Below are 12,034 nucleotides of genomic sequence, written 5' to 3'. Positions count from 1 at the left end.
ATATCCCCAGTCCCCCCAATGTCCCCCAATCCCCCCAATGTCCCCAATGTCCCCAGTGTCCCCAATCCTCTCAATGTCCCCCAATGTCCCCAATGTCCCCAGTCCCCCCAATGTCCCCAATGTCCCCAATGTCCCCCAAAGTCCCCAATGTCCCCCAATGTCCCCAATACCCCCCCAGTGTCCCCAATGTCGCCAATCCTCTCAATGTCCCCCAATGTCCCCAGTCCCCCCAGTGTCCCCAATGTCCCCAATGTCCCCAATGTCCCCAATGTCCCCAGTGTCCCCAGTCCTCTCAATGTCCCCTCGGTGTCCCCGGTGTCCCCGCGGTGTCCCCGGTGTCCCCGCGGTGGGTGTCACCTGTTTGCTGCTCTGCGTGTTGATGAAGGTCAGGTCCTCCATGGTCAGGATGATTTTGTTGGGGCCCTTCATGAGCTGGGCCTGGAGAATGCGGCGCCTGCCAGGGGACAGTGGGGACATCAGTGGGGACACTGGGGACAGCAGTGGGGACAGCAGTGGGGACAGCAGTGGGGACACTGGGGACAGTGGGCACATCAGTGGGGACACTGGGGACAGCAATGGGGACAGCAGTGGGGACATCAGTGGGGACACTGGGGACACTGGGGACACTGGGGACAGTGGGGACACTGGGGACAGTGGGGACAGCAGCGGGGACATCAGTGGGGACACTGGGGACAGCAATGGGGACAGCAATGGGGACATCAGTGGGGACACTGGGGACAGTGGGGACAGCAGTGGGGACAGCAATGGGGACAGTGGGGACAGCAGTGGGGACACTGGGGACAGTGGGGACAGCAATGGGGACAGTGGGGACAGCAGTGGGGACAGTGGGGACATCAGTGGGGACACTGGGGACAGCAATGGGGACAGCAATGGGGACATCAGTGGGGACACTGGGGACAGTGGGCACATCAGTGGGGACACTGGGGACAGTGGGGACAGCAGTGGGGACAGCAATGGGGACAGTGGGGACACTGGGGACATCAGTGGGGACAGTGGGGACAGCAGTGGGGACACTGGGGACAGTGGGGACAGCAATGGGGACAGTGGGGACAGCAGTGGGGACAGTGGGGACAGCAGTGGGGACACTGGGGACAGTGGGGACAGCAATGGGGACAGTGGGGACAGCAGTGGGGACAGTGGGGACATCAGTGGGGACAGCAGTGGGGACAGCAGTGGGGACAGTGGGGACAGCCATGGGGACAATGGGGACAGCAGTGGGGACATCAGTGGGGACAATGGGGACAGTGGGGACAGTGGGGACAGCAGTGGGGACACTGGGGACAGTGGGGACAATGGGGACAGCCATGGGGACAATGGGGACAGCAGTGGGGACATCAGGGACATTGGGGGGACATTGGGGACACTGAGGGGACATTGGGGACATTGGGGACAGTGGGAACACAGGGACACCAATGGGGACGTTGGGGTGATCAAGAACCTTGGGGACATTTGGGGACACTGGGGAGACCTTGGGGACACCAGGGGGACACCAAGGGCACCAAGGGGACACCAGGGGGACACCAGGGGGACACCAAGGCCACCACGGTGTCACCCACCGGATGTGACAGGCCAGGGCGGCGCCGGCCGCGCCCAGGGCGGCGATGAGGAGGAAGAGGAAGAAAACGAAGCCGGCGTCCAACCCTGAGGGGAGAGCGGGGTGACCACGAGTGACCACGGGAGTGACCACGGGAGTGACCACCAGTGACCACGAGTGACCAGGAGTGACCATGAGTGACCACCAGTGACCACCAGTGACCACCAGTGACCACGAGTGACCATGGGAGTGACCACGGGAGTGACCACCAGTGACCACGGGAGTGACCACGAGTGACCACGAGTGACCAGGAGTGACCATGAGTGACCACCAGTGACCACGAGTGACCATGGGAGTGACCACCAGTGACCACCAGTGACCACGGGAGTGACCACGAGTGACCACGAGTGACCATGGGAGTGACCACCAGTGACCACGAGTGACCACAGGAGTGACCATGGGAGTGACCACAAGTGACCACAGGAGTGACCACGAGTGACCACGAGTGACCACGAGTGACCACGGGAGTGACCACGAGTGACCACAAGTGACCACAGGAGTGACCACGAGTGACCACGGGAGTGACCACGGGAGGGACCACGGGAGGGACCACGGGAGTGACCATGAGTGACCACTGGAGTGACCACGGGAGTGACCACGAGTGATCATGGGAGTGACCACAGAAATGACCACAGGAGGGACCACTGGAGTGACCAGGAGTGACCAGAGGAGTGACCATGGGAGTGACCAGGGGTGACCACGGGAGTGACCACGGGAGTGACCACAGGAGTGACCACAGGAGTGACCATCAGTGACCACAGGAGTGACCACGGGAGTGACCACGGGAGTGACCATGAGTGACCATCAGTGACCATGGGAGGGACCATGAGTGACCACAGGAGTGACCACTGGAGTGACCACGGGAGTGACCACGAGTGATCATGGGAGTGACCACAGAAATGACCACGGGAGTGACCACAGGAGTGACCACGGGAGTGACCAGGGGTGACCACAACCATGGTGCCACCACAGCAAACCAAGTACCATGGTGGCCCCAGGACTCCAACTGGTCCAGAACCTCAGTCCCACCCCAGCAGACCCCACAACCACCTCCAGCATCTCCATCATGGACATTCCAGCTCCATGGTGCCACCATGACCATGGAGGAACCATAGTGCCACCACAGCAGAACCACAAGCATGGTGGCCCCAGGACTCCAACTGGTCCAGAACCTCAGTCCCACCCCAGCAGACCCCACAACCACCTCCACCATCTCCACCATGACCACGGTGCCACCACAGCAGAACCACAACCATGGTGCCACCACCACCCCAACTGACCCAGAACCTCATTCCCACCACCGCAGACCCCATAACCACCTCCACCACCACCACCACTCCCACCACAACCATGGTGCCACCACGACCATGGTTCCCCCACAGCAGACCCACAACCGTGGTGCCACCACCACCCCAACCGACCCAGAACCTCATTCCCACCCCAGCAGACCCCATAACCACGTCCACCATCTCCATCCCAAACATGGTTCCACCACAGCAGACCCACAACCATGGCACCACCACCACCCCAACTGACCCAGAACCTCATTCCCACCACCGCAGACCCCATAACCACCTCCACCATCTCCACCATGACCATGGTGCCACCACAACAGACCCAGAACCACGGTTCCACCACAGCAGAACCACAACCGTGGTGCCACCACCACCCCAACCGACCCAGAACCTCAGTCCCACCACCGCAGACCCCATAACCATGTCCACCATCTCCATCCCAAACATGGTTCCACCACAGCAGACCCACAACCGTGGTGCCACCACCACCCCAACCGACCCAGAACCTCATTCCCACCACCGCAGACCCCATAACCACCTCCACCACCTCCATCCCAAGCACGGTTCCACCACAACAGACCCAGAACCACGATGCCACCACAGCAGAACCACAACCCTGGTGCCACCACCACCCCAACCGACCCAGAACCTCATTCCCACCCCAGCAGACCCCATAACCACGTCCACCATCTCCATCCCAAACATGGTTCCACCACAGCAGACCCACAACCGTGGTGCCACCACCACCCCAACTGACCCAGAACCTCATTCCCACCACCGCAGACCCCATAACCACCTCCACCATCTCCACCATGACCATGGTGCCACCACAACAGACCCAGAACCACGGTTCCACCACAGCAGAACCACAACCCTGGTGCCACCACCACCCCAACCGACCCAGAACCTCAGTCCCACCCCAGCAGACCCCATAACCACGTCCACCATCTCCATCCCAAACATGGTTCCACCACAGCAGACCCACAACCGTGGTGCCACCACCACCCCAACTGATCCAAAACCTCATTCCCACCACCGCAGACCCCATAACCACGTCCACCATCTCCATCCCAAACATGGTTCCACCACAGCAGACCCACAACCATGGCACCACCACCACCCCAACCGATCCAGAACCTCAGTCCACCACCGCAGACCCCATAACCACGTCCACCACCACCACCACTCCCACGGTGCCACCACGACCATGGTTCCACCACAGCAGAACCACAACCCTGGTGCCACCACCACCCCAACCGACCCGGAACCTCATTCCCACCACCGCAGACCCCATAACCACCTCCACCATCTCCATCCCAAACATGGTTCCACCACAGCAGACCCACAACCGTGGTGCCACCACCACCCCAACTGACCCAGAACCTCATTCCCACCACCGCAGACCCCATAACCACCTCCACCATCTCCACCATGACCATGGTGCCACCACAACAGACCCAGAACCACGGTTCCACCACAGCAGACCCACAACCGTGGTGCCACCACCACCCCAACCGACCCAGAACCTCATTCCCACCACCGCAGACCCCACAACCACCTCCACCATCTCCATCCCAAACATGGTTCCACCACAGCAGACCCACAACCGTGGTGCCACCACCACCCCAACCGACCCAGAACCTCAGTCCCACCACCGCAGACCCCATAACCACGTCCACCACCACCACCACTCCCACGGTGCCACCACGACCATGGTTCCACCACAGCAGAACCACAACCCTGGTGCCACCACCACCCCAACCGACCCAGAACCTCATTCCCACCACCGCAGACCCCATAACCACCTCCACCATCTCCACCATGACCATGGTGCCACCACAACAGACCCAGAACCACGGTTCCACCACAGCAGAACCACAACCGTGGTGCCACCACCACCCCAACCGACCCAGAACCTCATTCCCACCACCGCAGACCCCATAACCACGTCCACCATCTCCATCCCAAACATGGTTCCACCACAGCAGACCCACAACCATGGCACCACCACCACCCCAACCGACCCAGAACCTCATTCCCACCACCGCAGACCCCACAACCACCTCCACCACCTCCACCCCGCCCCACCGCTCACCGCCGTTGCAGATGGCCGCCGAGTCGAACCAGCAGCCGGCGTCGGTGGCCGGGCTGGAGCTGTGGGGCCAGTGGGGGCTGTGGCTGCGGTAGCTGAGGCCGCGCGTGCCCGGCTCCAGCCCGTAGACCGCCCACAGGTGGTGGCCCTTGCCGTCCGTGTCCAGCACCACGTAGGGCACGGACACGGCGCCGTCGCCGTCCACCGTGAAGGTCTGGCCCAGGCCCTGGAGCCGGAAGTCGCGGGCGTGCTCGGCCACGCTGGTGCCCATCACCCAGCGGCCGCCGCGCCGCGCCGCCTCCACCGCCGTGGCCAGGAAGTGGATGGAGTTGTAGATGGTGGAGAAGAGAGGGTGGACCTGGCGGTGGAACGGTGGGTGAGGCGGTTTTGGGGGGTGGTCGTGGGCACGGCGCGTTGGGCACGGTCAGCAAAGATGGTGAAACCCTCTGGAGATGCCCTCAGACCCTCTGGAGATGTCCTCAGACCCTCTGGAGATGCCCTCAAACCCTCTGGAGATTCCCTCAAACCCTCTGGAGATGCCCTCAAACCCCCTCGAGATAGGCCCAAACCCTTCGAGATGCCCTCAAACCTCTCGAGATGCCTTCAACTGCTCTCAAGAACACCCTCAAACCCTTTGAGATGCCCTCAAACCCTCTGGAGATGCCCTCAAACCCACTCAAGATACCCCCAAACCCTTCGAGATGCCCCCAAACCTTCTCAAGACACCTCTAAACCCTTTGAGATGCCCTCAAACCCTCTGGAGATGCCCTCAAACCCCCTCAAGACCCCCTCAAACCCCCTGAAGACGCCACCAAACCCTCTGGAGATTCCCTCAAACCCTCTGGAGACGCCCTCAAACCCCCTCAAGATACCCCCAAACCCCCTGGAGACGCCCTCAAACCCTCGGGAGATGCCCTCAAACCCCCTCGAGACCCCCTCAAACCCCCTGAAGACGCCACCAAACCCTTCGAGATGCCCTCAAACCCCCTGGAGATGCCCTCAAACCCCCTGGAGATGCCCTCAAACCCCCCGGAGATGCCCTCAAACCCCCTGGAGATACCCCCAAACCCCCTGGAGACGCCCTCAAACCCTCGGGAGATGCCCTCAAACCCCCTCAAGATAGGCCCAAACCCTTCGAGATGCCCTCAAACCTCTCGAGATGCCTTCAACTGCTCTCAAGAACACCCTCAAACCCTTTGAAATGCCCTCAAACCCTCTGGAGATTCCCTCAAACCCCCTGGAGATGCCCTCAAACCCCCTCAAGACCCCCTCAAACCCCCTGAAGACACCACCAAACCCTTCGAGATGCCCTCAAACCCCCTGGAGATGCCCTGAATCCCCCGGAGATGCCCTCAAACCCCCTGGAGATGCCCTCAAACCTCTCAAGACCCCCTCAAACCCCCTGAAGACGCCACCAAACCCTTCAAGATGCCCTCAAACCCTCTGGAGATGCCCTCAAACCCCCTGGAGATGCCCTCAAACCTCTCAAGATGCCCTCAAACCCCGCCGGAGACGCCGTCCAGCCCCACCTGAGCGGGGTCGAGGTCGGCGGGGACCTCGTAGGCGGCCTTGGCCTCGTCCAGGGCCTGGTGGAAGGAGCGGTCGGGCGAGTCGATGGTGATGGTGAGCACGGCGTCGTAGGCCAGGCGCAGCTTGGTGTGCTCGGCCAGCACGGGGTAGGGCACGCGCCGGTAGGGCAGCGCGAAGCTCAGCGCGTCGTACGGCACGAAGACGAAGGAGCCGTCGGTCATGCCCAGGTCCTCGGCCTTCTCCAGGAGGACCTTCTGCTCGCGGCCGCCCAGGAGCACGGAGTGCATGCACATCAGGATCACTGCGGCAGGGGGGGGGCACGCGGGGGGGTTGGGCGGGTTCGTCTGTCTGTCTGTCTGGCCGTCCGTTCGTCCGTCCGTCCGTGTCAACCTCCGTCTCCATCTCCATCTCCACCTCCATCCATCTCCACCTCCATCCATCCATACATCCCTTATCCATCCACCTCCACCTCCATCTCCATCTCCATCTCCACCTTCATCCATCCATCCATCCATCCATCCATCCATCCATCCATCATCCATCCATCCATCCATCCATCCATCCATCCATCCATCCATCCATCATCCATCCATCCATCTCTGTCTCCATCTCTATCTCCATCTCCACCTCCATCCAACTCCATCTCCATCCATCCATACATTCATCCCTTATCCATCCATCTCCATCTCCACCTCCATCCATCCATCCATCCATCCATCCATCCATCCATCCATCCATCCATCCATCCATCCATTCATCTCTGTCTCCATCTCCATCTCCATCTCCATCTCCACCTCCATCCATCTCCATCTCTACACCCATCTCCATCCCCACCTCCATCCCCACCTCCACCTCCATCCCCATCTCCATCCCTCCATCCATCTCCACCTCCATCCCCACCTCCACCTCCATCCCCACCTCCATCCCCACCTCCATCCCTCCATCCATCTCCACCTCCATCCCCACCTCCACCTCCATCCCCACCTCCATCCCCACCTCCATCCCCACCTCCACCTCCATCCCCATCTCCATCCATCCCCACCTCCATCTCCACCTCCATCCCCACCTCCATCCCCACCTCCATCCCCACCTCCATCCCCACCTCCACCTCCATCCCCATCTCCATCCCCACCTCCACCTCCATCTCCACCTCCACCTCCACCTCCACCTCCATCCCTCCATCCATCTCCACCTCCATCCCCACCTCCACCTCCATCTCTCCATCTCCACCTCCATCCCTCCATCCATCTCCACCTCCATCCCCACCTCCACCTCCATCTCTCCATCTCCACCTCCATCCCGACCTCCACCTCCACCTCCATCCCCACCTCCACCTCCATCCCCACCTCCATCCATCCCCACCTCCATCTCCACCTCCATCCCCACCTCCATCCCCACCTCCATCCCCACCCCCACCTCCATCCCCACCTCCATCCCTCCATCCATCCCCACCTCCATCCCTCCATCCATCCCCACCATCCCCACCTCCATCCCCACCTCCATCCCCACCTCCACCCCGCGCCCCGCCGCTCCGCCCCGCGCCCGCTCACCCCTCACGCCGTCCGCCCTCCGCACCCTCCTCAGCGCCCTCTCCGCCTCCCGCTCGTCCTCCCCGGCCACGGCCAGCACGCTGACGGGCAGCCCGCGGGCGCGCAGCTCCGCCGCCGCCTCCCGCGCCGTGTCCACCCACAGCTCCTGCGGCGCCGCCACCACGGCCACGTGCGCCCAGCGGAAGTGCCGCAGCACGGCGTGCAGCACGGCGGCGGGCGCGGGCAGCGGCCTCAGCAGCGTGACCGCCGCGCCGTCCGTCTGTCCGTCCGCGCCGCCGCACGCCCACGACACCAGCGGCTTGTTCCAGGCGGCGGCCAGCAGCCCCGCGGCGCCGCACGCCGCCGGGTTGAGCGGGCCCACGATGGCGGCGGCGTAGCGCTCGGCGCCCGGCAGCGCGGCCACGGCCTGCGGGGCGGAGCAGGGCTCGTGGAGCAGCACGGCGTCCCACCAGTGGCCCGCGGTGAGCGCCGGGTCCCGGTTCAGCCGCGCCACCGCCAGGCGCGCCGCCACCTCCGGGCGGGCCCGCGACAGCAGCGGGTCGCAGCTCCACGGGCCCAGCACGCCGATCTTGAAGGTGGCGGCCGAGCAGGGAGCGGGGCAGGCCGCGAGGAGGAGGAGGAGGAGGAGGAGGTGGTGGAGGAAGGAGGGGAGGGCGGCGGAGGTGCGGGAGGCGGGGAAGGTGTGGGAGATATCAAAGCCGTGGGAGATGGCACCATGGTGGGAGCGGGGGAAGGTGTGGGAGATGCCACCATCATGGGAGGTGGGGAAGGTGTGGGAGATATCAAAGCCGTGGGAGATGCCACCATGGTGGGAGCGGGGGAAGGTGTGGGAGATGCCACCATCATGGGAGGTGTCAAAGCCATGGGAGATGCCACCATCATGGGAGGTGTCACCATGATGGGAGATATCAAAGCCATGGGAGATGCCACCATGATGGGAGCAGGGGAAGGTGTGGGAGATGGCGCCATGGTGGGAGGTGTCACCATTGTGGGAGGTGGGGAAGGTGTGGGAGATATCGAAGCCGTGGGAGATGGCACCATGATGGGAGGTGGGGAAGGTGTGGGAGATGCCACCATCATGGGAGGTGTCACCATGATGGGAGATATCAAAGCCATGGGAGATGCCACCATGATGGGAGCAGGGGAAGGTGTGGGAGATGCCACCATCATGGGAGGTGTCAAAGCCATGGGAGATGCCACCATCATGGGAGGTGTCACCATTGTGGGAGGTGGGGAAGGTGTGGGAGATGCCACCATCATGGGAGGTGTCACCATTGTGGGAGGTGGGGAAGGTGTGGGAGATATCAAAGCCGTGGGAGATGGCACCATGATGGGAGCGGGGGAAGGTGTGGGAGATGTCAAAGCCATGGGAGATGGCACCATGATGGGAGGTGTTAAAGCCGTGGGAGATGCCACCATCATTGGAGATGTCACCATGATGGGAGATGCCACCATGATGGGAGGTGGGGAAGGTGTGGGAGATGTCAAAGCCGTGGGAGATGCCACCATGGTGGGAGGTGTCACCATTGTGGGAGGTGGGGAAGGTGTGGGAGATGCCACCATCGTTGGAGGTGTCACCATTGTGGGAGGTGGTGAAGCCGTGGGAGATGCCACCATCATGGGAGGTGGCACCACAATGGGAGGTGTCAAAGCCGTGGGAGATGCCACCATCACGGGAGGTGGTGAAGGTGTGGGACATGGCGCCGTGATGGGAGGTGGGGAAGGTGTGGGAGATGCCACCATGACGGGAGGTGGCGCCACAATGGGAGATATCAAAGCCGTGGGAGATGCCACCATCATGGGAGGCGTCACTGTTGGAGGTGTCACCATCATGGGAGGTGTCGAAGCCATGGGAGGTGCCACCATCACGGCACGTGTCAAAGCCAGGGGAGGTGTCACTGTTGGAGGTGGCATCGGCATGGGAGGTGTCAAGGCCACGGGAGATGCCACCATCGTTGGAGGTGGCGCTGCCATGGGAGGTGGCAAAGCCACGGGAGATGTCCTTGTGGGAGGTGCCACCACCGTGGGAGGTGGCGAGGTCATGGGAAATGCCAAAGTCCCCGGAAATGTCATCGTGGGAGGTGGTGGCAAAGCCACGGGAGATGCCACCACCGTGGGAGGTGTCATTGTAGGAGGTGCCACCATTGTGGGGGGTGGCACCACCGCGAGGAACGTCACTGTGGCCAACGCCACCATTGGAGAGGCCACCATGGGAGGTGACACCACAGCGGCAGATGTCACCGTCGCAGATGTCACTGTTGGAGATGTCACCATTGGAGATGCCACCATTGGAGATGTCACCATTGGAGATGTCACCGCTGGAGATGTCACCGCTGGAGATGTCACCGCTGGAGATGCCACCATTGGAGATGCCACCATTGGAGATGTCCATGTGGGAGATGCCACCATTGGAGATGTCACCATTGGAGATGTCACCATTGGAGATGTCACCGTTGGAGATGCCACCATTGGAGATGTCACTGCTGGAGATGCCACCATTGGAGATGTCACCACTGGAGATGCCACCATTGGAGATGTCACCGTTGGAGATGCCACCATTGGAGATGCCACCACTGGGGATGTCACCATTGGAGATGTCACCATTGGAGATGCCACCATTGGAGATGCCACCACTGGAGATGCCACCATTGGAGATGTCACCATTGGAGATGTCACCGCTGGAGATGTCACCATTGGAGATGCCACCATTGGAGATGTCACCACTGGAGATGTCACCGCTGGAGATGCCACCATTGGAGATGCCACCACTGGAGATGCCACCATTGGAGATGCCACCATTGGAGATGTCACCATTGGAGATGTCACCGCTGGAGATGCCACCACTGGAGATGTCACCACTGGAGATGTCACCACTGGAGATGCCACCATTGGAGATGCCACCATTGGAGATGCCACCATTGGAGATGCCACCGCTGGAGATGTCACCATTGGAGATGTCACCATTGGAGATGTCACCATTGGAGATGCCACCATTGGAGATGCCACCATTGGAGATGTCACCACTGGAGATGCCACCATTGGAGATGCCACCATTGGAGATGCCACCACTGGAGATGTCACCACTGGAGATGCCACCATTGGAGATGTCACCATTGGAGATGCCACCATTGGAGATGCCACCACTGGAGATGTCACCACTGGAGATGCCACCATTGGAGATGTCACCATTGGAGATGTCACCATTGGAGATGCCACCATTGGAGATGTCACCACTGGAGATGCCACCACTGGAGATGCCACCATTGGAGATGTCCATGTGGGAGATGTCACCATTGGAGATGCCACCGCTGGAGATGCCACCACCCTGGCAGGTGCCACCATGCGTGGTCATGCCGTGCCAGGTGCCACCACCGTGGGAAACGTCCTTGTGGCTGATGTCACCCTGGGAGATGCCACCACCGGAGGTGCCACCGCTGGAGATGCCACCATGGGGTGTGACACTTTGGGAGGTGCCACCACGAGAGGAGCCACCACCATGGCAGGTGTCACCACCGCCAGAATTGTCACCGTGGGAGACGATGCCACCATGGCAGAAGCCACCATGAGAGGAGATGCCACCACCACCATGAGAGCCGAAGCCACGGGAGATGCCACCACCGTGGGAAGTGTCCTTGTGGGAGATGCCACCATTGGAGATGCCACCATGGCTGGAGATGTCACTTTGTGAGATGTCCCCGTGGGAACCGATGCCATGGGAGATGCCACCATCGGGAATGGCCCTGCGGGAGATGCCACCATTGGAGATGCCACAATAGGAGATGTCACCATTGGAGATGCCACCACTGTTGGAGATGTCACTGCAGGAAATGTCCCTTTGGGAGATGCCACCACTGTTGGAGATGTCCCCGTGGGAGATGCCACCATTGCTGGAGACATCACTGTTGCAGGTGCCACCATGGGAGACGAAGCCATGGGAGATGCCACCACCATG

The 12,034-nt window shown here is 61.6% G+C and overlaps 1 protein-coding gene across 1 annotated transcript in view; it reads right to left on the bottom strand.

The window, feature by feature from the left end:
• LOC134434222 (retinal guanylyl cyclase 1-like) overlaps positions 1–8,704 on the bottom strand; it is a gene marked incomplete at its 5' end in the record, with an annotated part of 39,803 nt that extends 31,099 nt beyond the window's left edge. The window contains 5 exons of the mRNA XM_063182896.1: positions 358–454; positions 1,578–1,662; positions 5,006–5,360; positions 6,532–6,833; positions 8,083–8,704. Coding sequence (XP_063038966.1) covers positions 358–454; positions 1,578–1,662; positions 5,006–5,360; positions 6,532–6,833; positions 8,083–8,704 — 1,461 coding nt within the window. The remainder of the gene's footprint in view (positions 1–357; positions 455–1,577; positions 1,663–5,005; positions 5,361–6,531; positions 6,834–8,082) is intronic.
• Positions 8,705–12,034: the final 3,330 nt, after the last annotated feature.

This window comes from Melospiza melodia, unplaced genomic scaffold (assembly GCF_035770615.1).
Source record: "Melospiza melodia melodia isolate bMelMel2 unplaced genomic scaffold, bMelMel2.pri scaffold_336, whole genome shotgun sequence".
Classification (NCBI taxonomy): Eukaryota; Metazoa; Chordata; class Aves; order Passeriformes; family Passerellidae; genus Melospiza; species Melospiza melodia.
Note: the sequence above shows the minus strand (reverse complement) of the source record. Positions and strands in the feature narration are given on the sequence as shown.